This window comes from Ursus arctos, unplaced genomic scaffold (assembly GCF_023065955.2).
Source record: "Ursus arctos isolate Adak ecotype North America unplaced genomic scaffold, UrsArc2.0 scaffold_23, whole genome shotgun sequence".
NCBI classification, from domain to species: domain Eukaryota; kingdom Metazoa; phylum Chordata; class Mammalia; order Carnivora; family Ursidae; genus Ursus; species Ursus arctos.
The window spans coordinates 11,644,494-11,664,713 of record NW_026622908.1 but is presented as its reverse complement, the minus strand read 5'-3'; the positions used below and the strand labels follow the sequence as shown (position 1 = coordinate 11,664,713).

The window sequence follows — 20,220 nt, the reverse complement described above, 5'->3', positions numbered from 1 at the left end:
GTGCTGCATCTGGGTTTTAACTAACATTGAAAACAAACTGAAATAAGCCTTATTTTGCCAGAAGTGAGAAGGGTAGAGTTTCAGGAAGGAAAAAAGAAAGAATGTTAGAAGACACGGGATCCAGTTCCAAGGGCTCCCAATGGAACTTTGGTGAAAGAACGTTGAGGGACAACTAGTAAATGTGGAAGGAGTGCTGCAGCTGGAAACTCATTTTTGCAACCCAAACGGTGACTGACTCTTGGGTTCAGGTGAGAATGATTCTCACGCTAAGTCTAGGGAGAAATGAGTAGCAGAACTTCCCATAGATTGTTTATTACTAGCAGGGTAAAAACAGTGGAGCAATCAAACAAATTCTTAACTGGATAATCAAAATTAATATTTTAAAAATGAGGAGCTTATTGGAAGCAAGGGGGAAAAATATAGAGAGTTGTGAGACAGGATCGCACTTCGACTGGATGCTCAAAATTATCAGCAACAACCTGGTGCTCCCGGAGCTAAAAGTCATCCCCAAAGACGGTGTCCATGGCCAGTGCTGCTATCTCTAAAGTCACAGGAGGGGGCAGGTGGGGCTGAGACCCAGGCCTCCGAGGAGGAGGTCCTGGCAAGCTGTGGGCTATCTGATGGGGCTGGATCTGCAAGTGTTGGCCCAACTGTAAACAGCATTCAGCCGCAGCAATAGGAAAGCACTGCCACAGTCAGGAAAGAAGCGTTGTCGGGGAAGTGCTCACAGGAAGCAAACAGGAAACACATTAAAAAAACAAGAGAAACAAATCCTCTTTTTCTCCTCCCATCTTTCGGTCTCCTCAGTGCTTCTTGCTGGCAGAGCCCAGCAGTGAGCTCACTGGTAAAGCATACTGGTGATATTCAGAGTTCCAGCCTCAATTTCACAGAGCAGATTATAGAAAGGTGGGCTGCAGCTGAGGAATGATAGCTTAATGACTGGTACAGAAATGAGATCACATTAAGTGTTAATCTAGGAATCCACTATCCAATTGCCACTTCCTACCTGCATAACCGCAGGCCTTGCCCTCCATCTCCTGCGTCATTTCCTTCCAGGCATCCTGGGGAGTCCCCAGGCGTGTCTCACCTGTACTAGGAATATCTTTGGGGGACAGCTTTCAACACTGTGTCCAGGTCATCGTGTAAGGATTGAAGCTCCTCCAAGCCAATGGTGCTCATTTCTCCAAGAAGGAATTCCCCTTTCCCCCTCTGAGTTTTTTCACCAAACCCCATCTCACCCTCTATCCCAAAAAGTTAATCCTCTAAGAGTAGGGTTTTCAAATTGATTGGGGTGTAATTCATATGTAATAAAATGCACCTAAGTGTATAATTTGATGCATGCATTCAAGTAACTGAGTAAGAGATAGGTGAGGCTAGGTAGGTGGCTATGTGACCAGGCTCACAGAAATAAATCCCAGATATGTTGGAGCGCCTGGGTGGCCCAGTCTGTTAAGCATCTGCCTTCAACTTAGGTCATGATCTCAGGGTCCTGGGATCAAGTCCCACAAAGGCTCCCTGCTCAGCGTGGAGTCCGCTTCTCCCTCTCCCTCTGCCTCCCGCCTCATGCTGTCTCTTGCTTTCAAACAAATAAAATCTTAAAAAAAAAGAAATTCCAGATGTGGAAAAATGTTATACACAAGATACTAACTAGAGGGAAGAAAACATACCAAATCCACCTTGTTTGTTCTAAATATAGACGAGATATTTTCAAAATATTTACAAATCCAACTTGTTTGTCTTAAATGTTATAGACGAGATATTTACCAAGTTCCCTGGTCAGACTGACCATAAAAGCCAGCAATGGCAAACCATCCGGGACCCCTCTCACTCTAGAGAGCTTTCCTTTCTGTTCTCAACTTGCCTTAATAAACTTTCACTTCACTTCACCCTATTTGTCACAAGATTCATACTTCAGCTCCATGAGACAAGAACCCTGCAATCATGCAACATAACTACCGCCACAATACAGATCATTTCCATCATCCCAAAAAGCTCCCTTGAGACCCTTGCAGTTAACTCCTTCCCCAACACCCAGATCTGGGCAACTCCTCCTTTAATTTAGGTCCCTATAGTTGTGTCTTTTCCAGAATAATGTTTTATAAATGGAAACATAAGACTATGCAATCTCTCAATGGCCTGCTTCTTTTCCTTAGCAAAATGCTTTGAAGATTCATCCTTTGATGCTGTATGTATCAGTAATTTATCTCAGAGGAAAAAATCCATTGTGTGAATACATGATAATTTGTTTATCCATTTATCAGTTGATGGGCCTTTGAGTTGTTTCCAGGTTTTTCTTATTATGAGTTAGGCTGCTATGAACTTTCAAATAATGGTGTTTCTGTGGATATATGCTTCATTTTTCCAGGATAAAGACTTAGTAGGGGAATTGCTGGGTCATACAAAAAGTGCATATTTAACTTAATAAGAAACTTTTTTGTAGAGTCAAATTTTTTTGTAGAGTTGCTCCACCGTTTTGCATTCCAGCATTACTTAGAGATTTCAAGTTGCTCCACATCTCTGTCAGCACTTACTGCTGTCAATCTCTTAGAGTTTAGCTATTATAGTGGGTGGTATAGTAGTATCTCAAAGACAGATGTTTTAATTTTTATTCCTCTAGTGAATACAGATGCTATGTGTTTTTTGATTACTAACTGGCCATCCATAAATATCTTTCTTTGGTAAAGTATCTGTTATAATCTTTTGTCTATTTTTAATGATTTTGTCATATTATTGAATTGTAAGATTTCCTTAAATATTCTAGATGTCCTTTGTCGCTATGTGTGCTGCAAGTATTTTCTCCAGCATGTGGTTTGCCTTTTTATTTTTATAACAGTGTCTTTTAAAGAGCAGACTTTTTTTTTTTATTTTTATGAAGTCAAATTTATGTATTTTTAAATTGTACTTTTTGTGCCTTTTCTGAAAAGGCTCAATCCCAGGCCATATAAATTTTTCACCTAAACATTCTTCTACAAGTTTTGTAGTTTTAGCCCTTACATGAAGTTCCCTGATCCATTTCAAGTTAGTTTAAATTTTTGTACAGGAAGGGACTGAGATACCTGTTTTGCATATGGAGTTCCATTTGTTCTAACAAATGGACTATTAACAGGACTATCTTTTCCCCAGTGAATAACCAGGCACCTTTATTGAAAATCAACTGACCATATATGTGTGGATGTACTTCTGTACTCTTCTTTTATTAAGGTCTCCATTTGTTAATAATTTCAAGTATACAGAAAAGTTGCAATAATAATTCAGATAACTTCCATATACTCTTTAATTCTTTTATTGTAAAAATGTTCCATTTGTACTTTCTCTCTCTTCATACAACTTTCTCTCTCTCTCTTCATATATGAAGAGATATAGATGTTTATCTATATATCTATATCTATATATCAATATCTGCCTTTGACAATATAGATATATACAGAAATGGATATAGATGTAGATATCTTTTGATGAACCATTTGAAAATAAGTTGGTTGAATATGTCATGGTCCTTTACCCCTAAATATTTCATTGTCTCTTCTTAGAAAAAGAATATTATCTTACATAACCACTAAAAAGAAACCTTAGGGATAATAGTTGTTTTCTGCAGTTGCTACCTCTGTGATAACGTAGTGTCTTCTTTTTTGCCTTTTCAGTTACCTAGTTAAAAACTTTTCACCTACGTTATCAGTTCTTTACATTAAATTTTGTTAAAATTTTACATTTATTTAAAAATATCATTTCATCATTGAACTAGAAAAGCAGTATAACTTGCTATAAATGGAAAGTTATTATAATAAGAAGATGAAAAACTTTTAAGAGTTATTAAATTTACGCTAGCCACTGTCACCTGATTAAATATCTGAGTTTCCATTTTGTCGTAAAAGGAAATTTGCAAGGGCTAACAAAGTATTACAGATATAGCCCCACTGACCCAAGATGCAATGTGTTTGTATATATCTAGGGTCATAAATACAAACCTTTGGAGAATACTCAAAGCAGAAACACCTGTTGATAGTTTAAAATGTTAAATGAATACATACTTTAAATATATTTTGAACAATAAAAACTATGTAAACTATATAAACTATTCTGATGACTATGCTTCTCTAAAAATATGCTATGAAAACATTTTCCAAGGGCCCAATGTCTGCAAATGTCCTTAGCAGCAGGTTTGTGATAGCGAAAAATCTGGGACAGCCTGTTTTCCGACAGAAAAACAGATAAATGAATTTTGCAACATTTATAATACAGCACTCCGTGTTCTGTTAAAAAGCATGAGATAGATACGTGTGTATTCTGGAGGAGTACCAATAATATATTATTTAACACAAAAAGAAAATCACAGTAGAAAGTAAATAAAGATGCCTTTGTTTTTTCTAAGGAAAAAATACGATTGTGTATGCATTTTATTATGCATGCACATAAAAATAGAACTGAACAGATATACCAAATCAAGGGCAGTTGCTTCTGCAAAGTTCGACAGAGGTAGGATTTCACTTAAGACTTTGCAAGTCTCTTTAGGATCTGAATTGCTCATAAATGTGCTTCTTTTGTCGTTTAAAAAATTTAAATATATACCCTAGGTAATACAAACACATTACATCTTGGGTCAGTGGGGCTATATCTGTAATACTTTGTTAGCCCTTGCAAATTTCCTTTTATGACAAAATGGAAACTCAGATATTTAATCAGGTGACAGTGGCTAGCGTAAATTTAATAACTTTCAGAAGTTTTTCATCTTCTTATTATAATAACTTTCCATTTAAAAATTTAAATGACCATTATTCAAAACAATTAAAACAGCTCTCCAACGAAGAGTTCATGTAATGATTTATAAAAAATACCGGCTTATCTGTGCTATCTGCCTTTCATTTGTTCTTAAAAATTTCCCCTTATTTGCCTTAAACGAAACCGTTGAGATAACTGTTCAACTGATTTGGACGTATGCACCAAAATCAGTCTCATGAAAAGGACAGGGTGATGTTGTGCAAGCATAGCACTACCCGCGTAAATCACCGAGTGAAACACGAGGTGTGTAGCAACCAGGGTCTCATCTGATTGTTCCTTTACTGAAATCACAGCACGAGTCCTCCGACATCCGGTATGTACGGGGTATTGTTGGGGCTCAAGGCAGGAACCTGCAGCGGCAGTCTTCTTGCTTAGCCAATGAAACGGTCTAAAGAATTGAGGTCAGGGAACCAGAGCCTTGACGGATCTCTGAGATCTACGCGCGCGTGTGCGCACACACACACACACACACACACACACACACACACCTCCATACACAAGCTTTCTGCTATCTTCTAACTTCCTGGACTCAGAGAAAAACAAAAGAAAACAAAACAAAACTAATATATATGAAGCACTAAGTGCTAGTCCCTATGCTAAAACATATACATGTCTCATTTCATTACTAAATAGCCCCATAAGGAAAGTACCATTGTTATTCCCATTTTACAGAGGAGCCTCATAGAGGTTAAATAATTTGACCAAGTTTATGTAGCCTCTAAGGGGAAGAACTTGGATCTGAACCCGCCTACCTAAATACCTAAACGCCCAACCTCTGAACTATCAAGCTACCTCTGCATGGTTAAGAGCTTTCCAGCAACAGCATTCTGCGCGCCAAAGGAGTGACTCAATGATCGTATGGATACAAATCTAGGAAGATGTAACATGTAGCGGGTGAAAACAGTGGTAAAAGAAAGGGAATGAGATGCTATTGTGAATAAAAAATCACCTCATCATGCTTTAATCAGTTTGATACAATGTAAGGAACTTACCTAATCAAATCTAAAGGCTGCTCCTTGTAAAAATAGGAAAACCGAGCCCAATTCTGGCAAAGTATGTACCTCTCATTGACAGGATTGGGAGGTTCTGAAGGCTTCCAATATTGACCCTACAGATATTCAAAAAGAAAGTACTTGAATGACAAAGCAAAAGACAGGGATGAAGTAAACAAACACAGCTTTTTAAGGTTAGTGCATGAGGCAAATTGTTCTTTTCCTTTTGATTTGAACTTTCATATTCCACTGATACACAACTATCTCCTAAAATCTACAATAAACTATGACAATAGTGATAATCATTAAGATCCTCCACTCAGGGAGTTAAAAACACAAGTTAACATTTGAGACTCTGGCCATACTCCAGCTGCTCTTTCCTATGGAATGCCCTTTCTTCTCTATTCAAATTCTACTAGGGATTCATGCTGACTGTATAACTGGCTGGGACTTTCGAAATACACTAACACTTTTATTTTATAGATGGAAAAATTGTACTCAAGCAAATTCAGTGACCGGTCATAGTGCTATGACAGGAATCTCCTCCGCACTTGTCTGGTCCTCACTGGTAATCATTGACACAATTTCCCAGAAAATTTAAAACACGCATGACAAACGTCAGCACCAAAGACCCTCAGTACTGTTTCATGCATAAGATTTTCCCAGTGTTACATACTGAGTTGCCTTCTTAATAATATCCCTTCAGGACAGAGCAGAGTATTGTCTACGCATGGCAGTTCAACACATTCTTTTAACTGTTCGCGCAGACAAGTGAACTGCTGAGGACAACATGAATAAACAACCAACTGAAAATTAAGCACATGTGAAAATCTCTATATGATAAGGTATAAGATTTTATATCACCTAGATTCCAACTTTTTTCTTCTTCTGCAGCTAATCCTACTGAATCTTGAAAAATGAAATAAAAAGGTAGCCTATTTGGGTATCTTGAAAAATGATTCTTGAAAGCACAGAGGGAAAATCCAGTACCTAACCTTGCATTCAGGATAGAAAAAAAGAAAAAAAAAAGTAAAACTAACAGTAAGTTACAACGATCTCTCACAACAGCTAAGTACCACTGATTTTCTAGTGATCACAAATAACTCAGCTGGAAAGCTGGATGTACAGATTAAAGTTGCTGGTGACTTGAGGATGTTAGTTTGGCTTAATGACCTGGTAATAGTAAAATGAGAATTAATGCCCTAAAAACAAACCAACAATCCTCAAAATCTTCTAAAAGGAAATGAGCCCTTTTGTGAAGAAAGACTGACAGATAACGCATTGTATAGTATTACCCACTATATATCTCTCTACCAAATGACCATGGCATTATATTGAATCTTTAATCCCCTAGAAGTTCTTTTGCCCCAGAGGGGGAAAAAAATGTGTGTGGAGGGAGGGAGAGGGTTGGGGAAGGAGGATGGCTTCTCTAACACTGGAGTTAATTTCATCTGAATTGGTACTCCCTAATAAAAACTGCCACCCATTTTGGAAAATTCTGCTGTACTCTCATAGAAAACATATCAAAGATAATCAACGAGACAGCATTGAACAGACCTAGTTCATCAAAAAGCATCTCTCCCTACAGAGAAATTATTTGTGAAAGGAAGAGTCAAATCGATGTGTCAGACTTCATTTTCTTATTTCAACATGCAGCCACAGCCACCCCAACCTTCAGCAATCACTACCCTGATCAGTCCCCAGCCATCCGGAGGCAAGACCCTCCACCAGCAAGAAGACTGCAACTCGCTGAAGGCTAAGAGGATGGTTAGCATTTTTTAGCAATAAAGTACTTTTTAATTAAGGTATGTACATTTTTTAGGCATAACGTAGTGCACACTGAATAGATTACAGTTTAGTGTAAACAACTTATATATGCAGTGGGAAACCAAAAAAAAAATCACTTTTTAATGAGACATGAAATAAGCAAATGCTGTTGGAAAAATGGTGCCAATGGACTTCCATGACACAGGGTTGCAAGAAAACTTCAACTGGTAAAAAAACAAAACAAACAAACAACAACAACAACAACAAACAACCCACAATATCTTCAATGTTCCATGAAGCAAGGCACAAGAAAAGGAGGTATGCCTATAATGAAAACCAATCATGTATCTAATGAATGAATACATAAATGCATATAATTTAAGTCAAAACTTTATAAATGAGAAAAGATCTAATGGGTTCACATAGAAATTTCCAAATATTCTATTCTGTAGTGTTGTTTTTTTTTTAATAAAACTGCTGTCTTCAATATGGGTTCTAAAGGAAATTCACATACAAAGGCAACATTTTTTAAAAATAAATTTCCATTGAAACCACAGTGTAAAGAGGTATTGACCATGTATTTCAGCATAACCGGTAAAGTTCTCACTGGGAACTAGGGAGGCTTTGGGGGATTTTCCCAACATGAAAAAGAATTAAGCAACCTGTCATAAAAGGGGAAGCAAAGGGAAGATTCTCTCTCCCAACAGGCGACCTCTGAATGTCAGAGGGAAAGTGGGCTCAGTATTTCAAAACCAAGCTTATACTTACATCATGGAGTGGATAGGCGGATGAGTAAGTATTAGAAGTTAGCAGTCTTTCAATCCCAAACTTTTTCTTCCCATCTTCTATGCCAAAAGGACACCGTGAAAGAATATAATAAACCTATGAAGTAAGCATTAGACACACATTTCAGAACTTTATGCTATCCACATTTTTTCCCATCACAATTTAACAATGTCCAACTTTGTCTGAATGTGGATACAGGCTCTCATGAAGAAGGAAACTTCCCTCTGTTGTTTGAGGGAAGGTGGAGAGGGTGAGTTCATGTGGAGTTTGCAGGTACTTTAGCTCCTGGGTATGAGAGCTCTCTGTTCCCTCAGGGAGAGGCAGGAATGCTTCTGGAATGTTCCAAGCTCCTCTGGACGTCTTGTGCCAAAATTCCTATAATCAGGCCTTCAAGTTGGGAGTGTAATGTCACCACTAACAGTCTAGTTGGGGGAATATGGGATAGAACTGATACTTAGCTATGCTGATTACTTCAGATACTCTGAGGATTTATACACAGCCTCTTCCTGACATCTGAATTTATTAACACAAGATGACCATATCTCTACAACTACTTTGCAATCACCTATACCTTTGCATCAGTTTTTTCCTCCATATAATTTGGGCTTTGCTGTCCTCTGCTCTCACATTTCTGCCAATTCAATCCTATCTGCATTTTGTTTTTCAGCAACTTTTCAGACTTTCTGCTCTTCTGCTGAATATGGTCTTTTCAGTACTGTTTTCGATCTATTTCCCTTCCCCTCCTTTTCTTAAATCTCATAAGTTAAAGAATTGTTGGTTAGAGTGCTGGTTGTTCTTGAATCACCATGATGGTAAATATATCATAATTTATGAAAGCAGTTTTAATTTTTACAAATAATGTGATAGATATTAATTATTTTACATACTTTGGATTATTTCTTTCTTTTTTTTTTAAGATTTTATTTATTTATTTACTTGACAGAGAGAGACAGCCAGCGAGAGAGGGAACACAAGCAGGGGGAGTGGGAGAGGAAGAAGCAGGCTCCCAGCGGAGAAACCTGATGTGGGGCTTGATCCCAGAACGCCGGGATCACGCCCTGAGCCGAAGGCAGACGCTTAACAACTGAGCCACCCAGGCGCCCCCGGATTATTTCTTTAGGAAAGATTCACCAAAACTAGAAGTCCGTCCTGGGGTATTAACAAAGTGGAAAATTTTACTCAACAGATATTGAGACTTATTATGAAGCCATGGTAAAAAAAAAAAAAAATACAGCATGGTATTGTCAAATAAAAACAAATCTGGACTTAGAAAAGACATTATATGAAAAGATTATTACAAGAGGGGGAGGGAAACTATTGTAATAGGGAGACCTGTGAACATCTGAAAAGTCAGGCAAAAGGGACTTTTCTTTTTATTCATTCATTCACTCACTCATTCATTTGGGAGAGGCAAGCCAGGTTCAGGGACTGTCCTTCTTTGCAGTAAGGAAGGGCTATTATACCTGCCAGTGTTGGCTTGGGTTAATGTCATCAAAGTTTAGGTTCCTTGTGGGAGGAAAGTTTAATTAATGTTCGGTCAAGTCAGCTAACAAATACTTTGTTTTGATCAGTGGGGATAAATAGTTCAGCTAGCCATTTATCAGACCAAGAGTGAGAATATGGAGGGCCTATGTTTGACTCTTACTACTACAAACTGATTACAAAAGGGAGAAATTATAATGCTAATTATAAATCTAAAAGAACTGAAATTTTCCTGGTGTCAAAAGGGAAAGAGACTTCCTTGACCTCTCTGTTCTTAGAGCATTTCCTTTAGAGAACTCATAATTATAAACTCTTTTTCTATCTGTTTGAGATTTATGTAAATCTGTAACAAAGCTAAATAAGCCTCTTGACAGTTTTACAACCCAGGAGTGATTTCCTTAAGTTTTCTAGGAGCCATCCCTTTTAAATGTAATCACCAAGCAAACCAGCATCCCTACCTCCCTGTCTCTACGGGAAAGTATCAGGGCACCTGACTCCAACTTGTAACTACTTGCTTGGCATAGAGATATGAGAAGCTTAATTTTTTCTTGGCATAAAGACAACTAACATAGATGGACACTTTAATTGCCAGGTGAATTTAGGATGAACTATGTGGCAAACGGTGCCGTCAAGTCAAACTGGCAGATGGAGGCAGTGGTTATCTATGAATACTCATATGTACCCCATATCCTTTGCAGGAAGTAGCTTCCCAGAACGAGAAGAGTGGGGGATACCTTTAATGGTCCCTGTTTTCCAGGACTACAGAACTCAAGTCAAGTTCAACATTGTTGGTATCAATACGAAAGGAGACTAAAAGATCAAGGCTGCAGAACCGGGCCCCGAAGTAGACCTATGAATATATAGATACTTGAGTTATGGCAAAGGTGGAACTGAAAAACGGTCTGAAAAGTTGAATGTTTTCAATAATTGCTACAAAGTAAATGACCACACATACGGTGGGAAGTTGCACCACGCACAAAAATGAATTCCAGGTGGATGCCAGTTCTCAGTGTGGGAAGTAAAATAATACAACTTCAAAAAAATAATAAAGGAAATTAACTTCATGGTCTTGGTGGTAGTTAAAAGACTAAGAGCATGATTCATAAAGAAAAGTCTTGAGAAATTGGACATTAAAATTAAAAGCATCTGTTTAGCAAAAGAAGCCATTAAAAGAAAGAAAACGGAAGCACAGTAGGAAAAGATCAATAACATATATGATAAAAAAAAAGGGCTCACATAAGGACTATATAAACAATTCCTACCAATCAACAAGTAAAAACTTAATTGACAAATAGACAAGAGACTTCAGCAGGTACTTCACAGAAGTGCCTATCTAAATAAGCAATGAACACATCCAAACACATATCCGAGAAATGCAAAGTAAAACCATAATGACACATACACAAATAAATTTCAATACAAAGTAGTGAAAATGAATGCACGAAAACTCATGCAAGAGCTAAATTAATGACCCAAACAAGCGTTGAGCCAAGGAAGCCAGACTCAAAACAATATATACTGCATGATGCCATTTTTATAAAGTTTAAAAACAGCCTAACCTCTGCTGTGGGAAGTTAAGTCAACTTCTGCTGAAGACGATGGGAATAGTGATTGGGAAGTTAGTAGGGCTTCTGGAGAGCAAACAAGTTTTTCTCCTTGATGTGGGCGGTAGTACACGGCTGTGTTTGTTTTGCGATGATTCAGTGAGCTGTTCGATTACGACTTGGGGGCCTATCTCTATATTATGTCATAATTCAAAAAGAAAGAAAAGGATTGATAAATTCTAGTGTCGAGAAAGATGTGGAACACGGAGCACTCTCATAGGTTGTTATTAGGACTCTAAATTAGTACATCTTTTTCTAAAGAGTGATAGTGTAATATTTTAAATGTGTGTGCCCTTAGATTCAGAAATTTTATATCTGGTATCAATTCTTCAGGAAAATTTATATATATATGCTAAAATATGTAAATACCAGGTTGAAAACTACAGAATTGCTTGTAAATCAGTCAGAATTGGAAATATATAAACATGCTAGGTGTTATAACATATACACCACGAGGCTCCAATGTCATGGTGGTTGGAGATGTCTGCTTTGAGAAGCATGAAGTTCAATACCAGCGTTAAGATGCTCTTGGAATACTTTGTTTGTACATACATAAACTTGAGTGTCCTAAATGAGGATAGGAAGGAACGTTTCCACATTAATCTCCCAAATAACTTCTTCAACAGAGCAAAAATAGTTCTGCTCCATGGTGAAGGAGGAAAAATTGCTGTTTTAATGCTGAATTAATCTAAGGTATCCATGTTCTTTATACAGAACAAGTGAAGAGAAATTGATACTAATATTTCTATACTTGATCAAGTTCCTGATTTGCTCCTCCTGGTTCACTGGTGCTTTGTTAGCTACTTTTTAACATAACAAGTCTATCTAAAGTACTCTACAGTTTGCAGAGTGCTTCACACAGAGTCTTTCATTTGATTTTGACAATAATGTCAGTATTGACCATCATTAGTTCTATCTTCAGAGAGGTTATCTTACTGAGAAAGCAGCAGAGGTGTGACCTGAAACCAGGTCTTCTGATTCTGTGTCATAGGCTCTTGACTCCCTCAAAGGTTGCCTCTTAGGTTTATAGTTGTGATCCTGGTGGTGGTTTTTTATTTCTGGTAAGAAAAGGGAGAAAACTTTTGGGTTTGGAGATTCATGTTTTTATATGTAAATTCTAGACATTGTATTTCATTAAATATTCCTGTCCGTGGATTTTTTTTTTAAATATTGAGAAACTAGAAAAATGATTATTTCAAAATCCTTCTTAAACACTGAAGAGTACTGAACCTAAAGGGAATATGGTCTCAAATCCGGAAAAGAGAGTAAGTGATCTCTAGGGGTTGGGTCCTGTGATTGCTAGAAACCTGGTGATCACATTAATAAGCAAGAGGGAGAAGGGGTCAGAGCACCAAAGAACCAGAACTCTTCTCCTTCTAAAGTCAGATCAATAATAACACCTAACACTTATTGAGCACCTAGCATATTCAGGTATCAAAGTCTTTCATCCTTAACTCATTTAATTCTCAGAGTAACCAATGAGGTAGACTTTATTCCTATCTTAACATGAGGAAACAGTGGTAGGGGAAGCAGGATTCTTTAGGAGAGAGGCTTTTAATGGGAAACGTAAAGATTCGAGGACTAGAAATAGAGAGGAAATATTATTATTCAGGACTGAAAATGGTTTTGAATGAGAGGAAAAAGTTTTGAGATTTCTCAAATGCTATCTATATAAAGAAATTTTAAAATTCCATTTTCATTTGCAATGACCACTATGGCTCCTGCTGTGCACTGTATTTGTAAAAACCAAACTCTAAGTTTAAAAAACCATTTTACAAAGAACGAATAAAACCGAAGCCCCAGCTCTCAGTTAAGAGCTTTTTCCAGGATTACGTGAAGCCTCTATCTCAACTGTGTCCGCACTGTCAACCTTCTGTGTTAAACGAGTTTGATAAGTCAGTAGGCGAACAGGTTTAAGTGGTCCAGATGGACTTTCGAACCTGCTCCATACCACCAAATACTTATCAAAATGTCTGCAGACACACCATGCAGACATAGCATCACACATGTGTACACACACACACGTACACAAGCACACGCAGGCACACATTCTTCACTTGAAGGGATGTGACCAAAGGTCTTCTCTACCTACAATTCTGTTTCTTGATGAGGATGGAAAGAAGCTTGACTCGTCTTCAATGAGGAAGAGTTCCTGCCGATGTCTGGTGAATTGGGCAGTGAAATATTCAGGACGAGGGTGCCTCACGTTCTTTGGAAGCTTCAGAGGCCCGAGCATATAACTAAAGGGGATATTCTCGGCTGGAGGAATGTCACTCTCCTTAATAGGCATTTTGATCCCCAACACTTCAGCGTAAGTAACTAGTACCTCCCAAGGGGCGTGGATCTTGACAAAATAAGTCCTTCCATCTTCAGAGTTCTGTAGAAAAAGAAGGCAAAATAACGGGAAGCATCATGATTTATTTGTTACCAAACTGATTAAAGAAACAAAGTTTTATAAAGTCTCAAACAAAATAAAGATGTCACAGCCTTTTCAATTTATTGAAATTTTTCAGCAAAATTTCTAGAGGAACAAATGCTCAAAACATATATCTATATAGGACACTTGCATATACATGTATGTATATGTGTAAATGTTGTGTGTATGTGTGTGTGTATGTGACAGAGACAAAGAAAGAATATTCTAAAAAATATATTTCAGAGTCGATGTACACTAGCCCCAAATCCACAGATACATATGTGATTCTGGGCAATCTCTTAAGTTATTGGTCACTAACCATGAGCTCAGACCTGTGCTTAGGGTATATGAGGGATACATACAAAGGATAAGACATACTTACTCTTCTTACTCAGCTATGTATGGCCTATACCTAGAGGAACCACTTTAAGTAATAGGGTTCATGACACAGGAGAAGTTATAGATTGTGTGGTATAACACATATTTATTAGTTCAGTAAAAACACAGATAAATAAGAACTAGACAATACTGGAATTTCATGGACAGAGTGGGATCCGAAATAGGTCTTTAAAGACCATTTTGAAGGAAATTCTAGAAAAACAGTAGATGGCAAAAGATTTTAAAAAAATAAATAAAAGAATTCACCCTGAATAGAATTATGTATGTTTATTTTTACAACATTCCCCACATCATCTTATATTCAAAGCACTGACCTACTTACTCACTGGGAAGACCATAGGCCCTACCATCTACGTATCTGTAGCTAAAAAAACTATTGTATTGCTCCCAAACACGAAGTCTATCTGGTCAAAGGCTGTAGTAGAAGAGAACAATGCTTTAAACACCAAGACTCTGGTACAAATTAACAGGTACATTTACCCTTTTGTCTTCAACTTCCAACTCAAGACCTGTTTTTCTGAGATTTTGTTCAAATTCTTTTCTCCTTTCCTATGGAAAAACAAATCAACAGAGTCATGTAGAACACTTTTATTTGCCCGGTGATAAAAAGACTTACTATTCGAGATGGTCCTCTGTCCCTTCCACAGTTATACATAAAAGTATTTTATGTATTACCCCCATCTTAGCACCATGTCCTGCTATTCACCTGTGCTAAAATTCACAATATAACTATAAAAATCCAATATATCTAGGAATAATTTCCAGGAAATGTGCAGGACCTCTATCTGAAAATATGCACAAAACTTTACTAAAGAACATTAAAAAAAACTTGGTAAACAGGAGACATATCATGCTCCTACTTGGGAAGGCTCACTATGACAAACACATCAATACTCTTAAAAAGAAACGATATATTTAATTCAATTTTAAGCCAAAATATCATTATGACTTCTTAATTTTGAAGAACAGAATAGCGTCATTTACAAAAAAACTTAATTTAATTTAATTAAAACAATCATTACTTGTGGGCTTCAAAACAATGCATTGATTGTTGAAAAATCCTTCAGCCTTCATTATAACTTAAGTGTGAAGAATTTTATAGTAACCGAAAATTTAAATGGCCTTATGATGATAATATGGAATGCTTACCTTCAAATGGATAGGTCTACCTTGATATATCTACAAATTTTACAGAGTAAAATATAATTTAATGTGCTTTTTTTCTCCACTTGCAAATTTTGATACAGATGAGAAAAGGTCTATGATAATGGTTCAAAGTTTCCTCTCCACTACCCCTTCCTAATTGCCCTTCTTTTATGTTATCAGATTGAGGCAAACAGCAAACTTCCAGAAGACCAAAGAAAAAGGGGGAAGGGGAGGTGGACAAGAAAAAGGAGGGGGGACATTCAAAATATTGTTATCAGAACTGAGAAGGCAAACAACTTTTTCATTCTCGTAACAAATGTCTTTGCAAGTTACATGGCTGCCAAGTCTCTGAGTTCAACAAAAGTGAAGAACTAATAGGATTGTTAGCCAATGGACCATTAAACACTACTTTTATGATACAGTACTGTAATTTGGAGATAGAATTCAGGAGTCCAAAAAAGATTAAAACTGCTTAAATGATAATCTTTCTATTCCAATCTACTTATTTACCTGAACAAGCTGAATTTATACTACCTTATAAAAACAAGAGAGGAACATAGTTGAAGTTGAACCATCTGATTTTGGAAACAATTCTTGTTCATCTACTAATGAAGAAAATATATTTAAAGTCCCTCTGTCCATCTCATTAACTGATGAACTGATAATGAATTTATTTTTTTGTTTGATAATTGTCAAATTTTGTAACACACTCATGATGCTTTATCAATTATGTACTTGTACAATTGTTTAAAAACCCAAAACGAAAGAAAAAGTTTAAGACCTAGACTGTTCCAGTTAAGGGAAATAAAAACATTTCAATGCATATACATATATTTGTTGCAGCAAAAGTACAACTGAACAAACGAAAGACTCCCAAAGGTAAAACATTTACTTGGAAAAATTAAAGTGGGGAAAATGGGATGGAAATTTTAGGTGAAGGAGAAAAATAAATCATGTAAAATTTCAAGTGTGGAAGAAGGATTTCTTCATATAACTCATTTTTTTTTAAATGGATGATGGTGGGTGTCAAATTTCCATGATATTTAAGTTCTATGGATATATGCTAAAAAGCAGTTTAACTGGACCATTAGCAATACATTGTAAATTACATCCTTTGCAACTATTGAAATGTAGGATCAATAACTGTAGGTGGGGAAGACCTGTATCTAGATCAGGATTTTAGGACGGGCGGGGGATGTTCAGGAGCTCATTTTGGACCTGCTAAGTCTGAGATGTCTATGAGACTTCCAAGTAGAGACACAAAAGAGTCATGTGGGAGAGAAGAATGGACTGGAAGGTGAACTTTGGAATTAGCACAGATATGGTTTTACAACTGTGACACAGAACATGTCATCAAAGAAATGCATGCAGGCTGGGAAAAGAAGAGGATTATGGATTGGACCCCAAGGCACCACAATAATAAAGGATCAGGGAGAGGAAAAGATTGAGAAGGAGCAACTAATGAAATAAGAGAAAAACCAAGGGGATATGGAGTTCTGGAAGTCAAGTGAAGAACATACATATGAGAAAGGAATGACAAACTGTGGCACATGCTGCTAACAGGTCAAGGAAGATGAGGGTTGAGACTTGATCACTGGGTTTATTTATATGAAAATGAGCGGAAAGGTTGAGGTGATGGCCTGATGGGAATCGGTTTAAGAGAAAATGGGACAGAACAAAAGAATTTGAGAAAAGAATAGTAGCTGGCAGGGAAACTGAGATCAAGTGAAGGCCATTGTTCTTGGAGAGTGGGAAAATGAACTGAATGAGGAGGTGAAGCATGACTACTGAGGCATGACTGACTTCACTCAGCTGAGGTCCATGGGCACAAACATGCAGTAAAATCTGTAAGTGAACTGCATGTCCTTCTTTCTGCCTGGTTCCAGTACACAGTCGGTGGAAAGGCGAATTTAACTGCAGTTGCTATTTTGCCAAGGAAGCACAAGTGAGAGAGAGGCAGGGATTTGAAGGCATAGGTAATAGAGTCATTGCATTTGTTGACCATGAGATTTAAGCTGGGTCAGCAAAGGAAAGCAGTGGCTAAGGACCAGCAGTGAAAAGGGGGTTAAGGTAATTGTATCTTGTCTGGTCCTGCTTGAAGGAAGCGTATTGGTCAGAAATATTTGAGGGGTTGGTCAGATAGTTGGATGCTTAGAATAAGATGATAAAGACTTGTAGTTATTAGTAATGACAAGATCTAAGGAAGGGAATGGCTGAGCCAGAGACTAAGATAAATGGAAAGGGGAGTTCAAGAAAGAAAGAGGATAGGATGCTAAAATACTCATCTATGTATGCACTGCAATAACCAACGACTTAAGAAGGAATATTGGTGGAGAGAATGAGAGGGAACCAGAACTCAAACTGCCGAGAAATAAAAGGGAAGACACAGCAGCAAAGCAGGGCAATGATTAATCTTATCAGAGCTAAAGCTTGGGGAATTTTAGGGATGAAGGAGGAAGAACAGACTGTAATCAACGATTAGATGGGAGGAGGGCAGGCATTTACCCATCTCCAGAAAAAGGTCCTATGAGTAAAAACCAACCACTACCTGAGAGGACTCTTGGAGAAAGCAATGAATCTCAATGAAGAGCCCAGTTTCAGGGGGACATTCAGAGAAAAGAAAAATGGTAACAGTGGGTGGATTTCAGATGGAAGGGCTTCCAGGGGAAAAGGGTGGAAGAAAGGCACAGGGTCTTATGGGATAATAGCTATTGTTTTTGATTTTTATTTTATGTGATATTTATTTCCCATGTAAGGATTAGTAAATGTTTGTACGTGCTTACACATATGGATTCATTTATTAATTCACTATTTCAAATATTCAATGTTCGTTGAGCATCTACGATACTGCCACCCCTGTTTTTGGCATCTGGGTATACAGCAGTGGACAAGACAAAGTCCTTGGTCTCATGAACTTAATTTATGGTGTTGGACACAGTAAACGAGTTAAAGGACAAATACATATAAGCTCGGAAAGTGATATGCTATAATAAAAAGAAAACAGGATAAGGAATAGAGCATAATGTGAAGGCTAATTCAGACAGCATGGATTAGCCATACATTTTCAAAAAGAAAACTGTCTGCAAAAAATAAATATTATATTCAGATATATACCTCAAACTTTGGAGATCACACTTAATACTGTGGAGCTACGTAAAAAATATACCAGTCACTCGGAAGAAGATAAAGAAGGCAGGGTTCAAAATAGTCCAAAAACACAAACTGACTTCACACAGCCCATCCATACTTAGGTCTTCTCTCCCAGTCTCAGCTTTCAGTAACATTTCAGAGGCCTCTGACTTTCACAATTTAATTCCATGGGAACAGCCCGGTTGGAATCATAGAAATTGCTTCTTTTAATGATTCCCATTTCTCTCCCCTAAGTACTTACCGCCTTTAATTCTGCTTCTTTCTTTACGTCATCAACATACGAGAGCACAAAGTCAATTTGCCGAACCCCATCTCGGAAGAAGATAGAATCTTTGCTTTGTTCGTCTTTTTTAAACTGCAGGAGACAGGAATGACACCACTTTTACAGTTTTATTTTCAAGTGGCAAAAACATGAAAAGAATTAGCTGAAATTTGGTCTAATTTTTTTTTTCAGTCCTGAAATGGCAAGTGAAGACAAATCACCCAAGTGTCAATCAAACGATTGTGTTTGTTTTAGAAAGTGCAATTCCATAAAGGAGATACGTATATATAAGCAAGAAAGACCCAAGATGAAGCTAAGCATTTACCTACATGCACACACAACAAAAATGCTGCAATTATGCCAAAATGTAAAATGAACAAAGGTATACATTGATCCCAAAACCCATATTCAGAGAGACACTTGTTATCTTCATTAAAGAACATACCAGTTAGTCCAACAGATAATTCATGTTCACACACTACTTTGGGGGTGTAATTATAGACCAATTAAGGCATCTCGCTCTAAGAAAATTAATTTGTGACTCATGCTTATACTCTGTTTTCATAAAATTGCCACTTTCTAATTCAACTTTTGAAGGGTTAAAATAAAATCCAGGCGCAGTTAAAAATTAGAAAGCAGGTAGCTTGCCAGCTGGGTTTACTACAAATAAATGCTCATGCAGCTCTCCTTTCAACACCAGTCCCTAAGTGAGCCAGAATCCATCCTTTGTTTAAAATCTGTGTTATCAATTCTCTCAGTATAATAGTTAAACTGACAAATTCAATGTTCCCATGTTGTCTAGTTCATTAATTCCTTCCCTTTCAAAACCACAAAAACACTAGAGGCTTCAGAAGAGATCTCATGTTTGACTGATTTGGCCTTCCTCAGACTTTGTGATACCTAATATGTAATATTTGGAAGGGCCCATGTGTCATACTTAGAATGATGCAAACAGATGATAGAGTAGATGTCCGTGATCTCTCTAACCCTGTGATTTATAACCTCACATACGCAATTTTCCAATTGCGTCAGCTAACCTGTGAATGGAGGACTGGATGTTTTTACTTTTCATAACTGGTATTTATGTTAGTTTAGGAGTTTCTGGTATGGGACTCTATGCTGTTTTGTACCCAAGGCAGGCCAGGGAGACCGCCCCTACAAAGGAATGGATATAGATCAGTCATGCATAAGTCAAAAATCTCATGTTTGACCTGGTCTTTGGACAAAGTAACTGTATTTTATCTAAGTGAAGGCAGAGTTGATGTGTCTTGGGAAGAACTCCCAGTGCACAGGAGGAAATGAGCGGGAAAATAAACAAAGAAACAAGACACATCCAGGGAGTCTGGAGAGTCAGTATCACAATATAGTAATTCAAACGTTATGTCTGAGTTCTCTGCACCCTAACAAAACATGCATAATCATCTCCCTTTTCCTAAAACA

At 37.3% G+C, this 20,220-nt stretch overlaps 1 protein-coding gene across 2 annotated transcripts in view; it reads right to left on the bottom strand.

The window, feature by feature from the left end:
• Positions 1–20,220, bottom strand: part of ANO5 (anoctamin 5) — a 102,833-nt gene that overhangs the window by 47,607 nt on the left and 35,006 nt on the right. For both annotated transcript variants that reach the window (XM_044389049.3, XM_057317322.1), the window contains 5 exons: positions 18,760–18,873; positions 14,703–14,771; positions 13,500–13,784; positions 8,304–8,417; positions 5,769–5,884 (listed from right to left, as the gene is read on the bottom strand). In XM_044389049.3, coding sequence (XP_044244984.1) covers positions 5,769–5,884; positions 8,304–8,417; positions 13,500–13,784; positions 14,703–14,771; positions 18,760–18,873 — 698 coding nt within the window. The remainder of the gene's footprint in view (positions 1–5,768; positions 5,885–8,303; positions 8,418–13,499; positions 13,785–14,702; positions 14,772–18,759; positions 18,874–20,220) is intronic.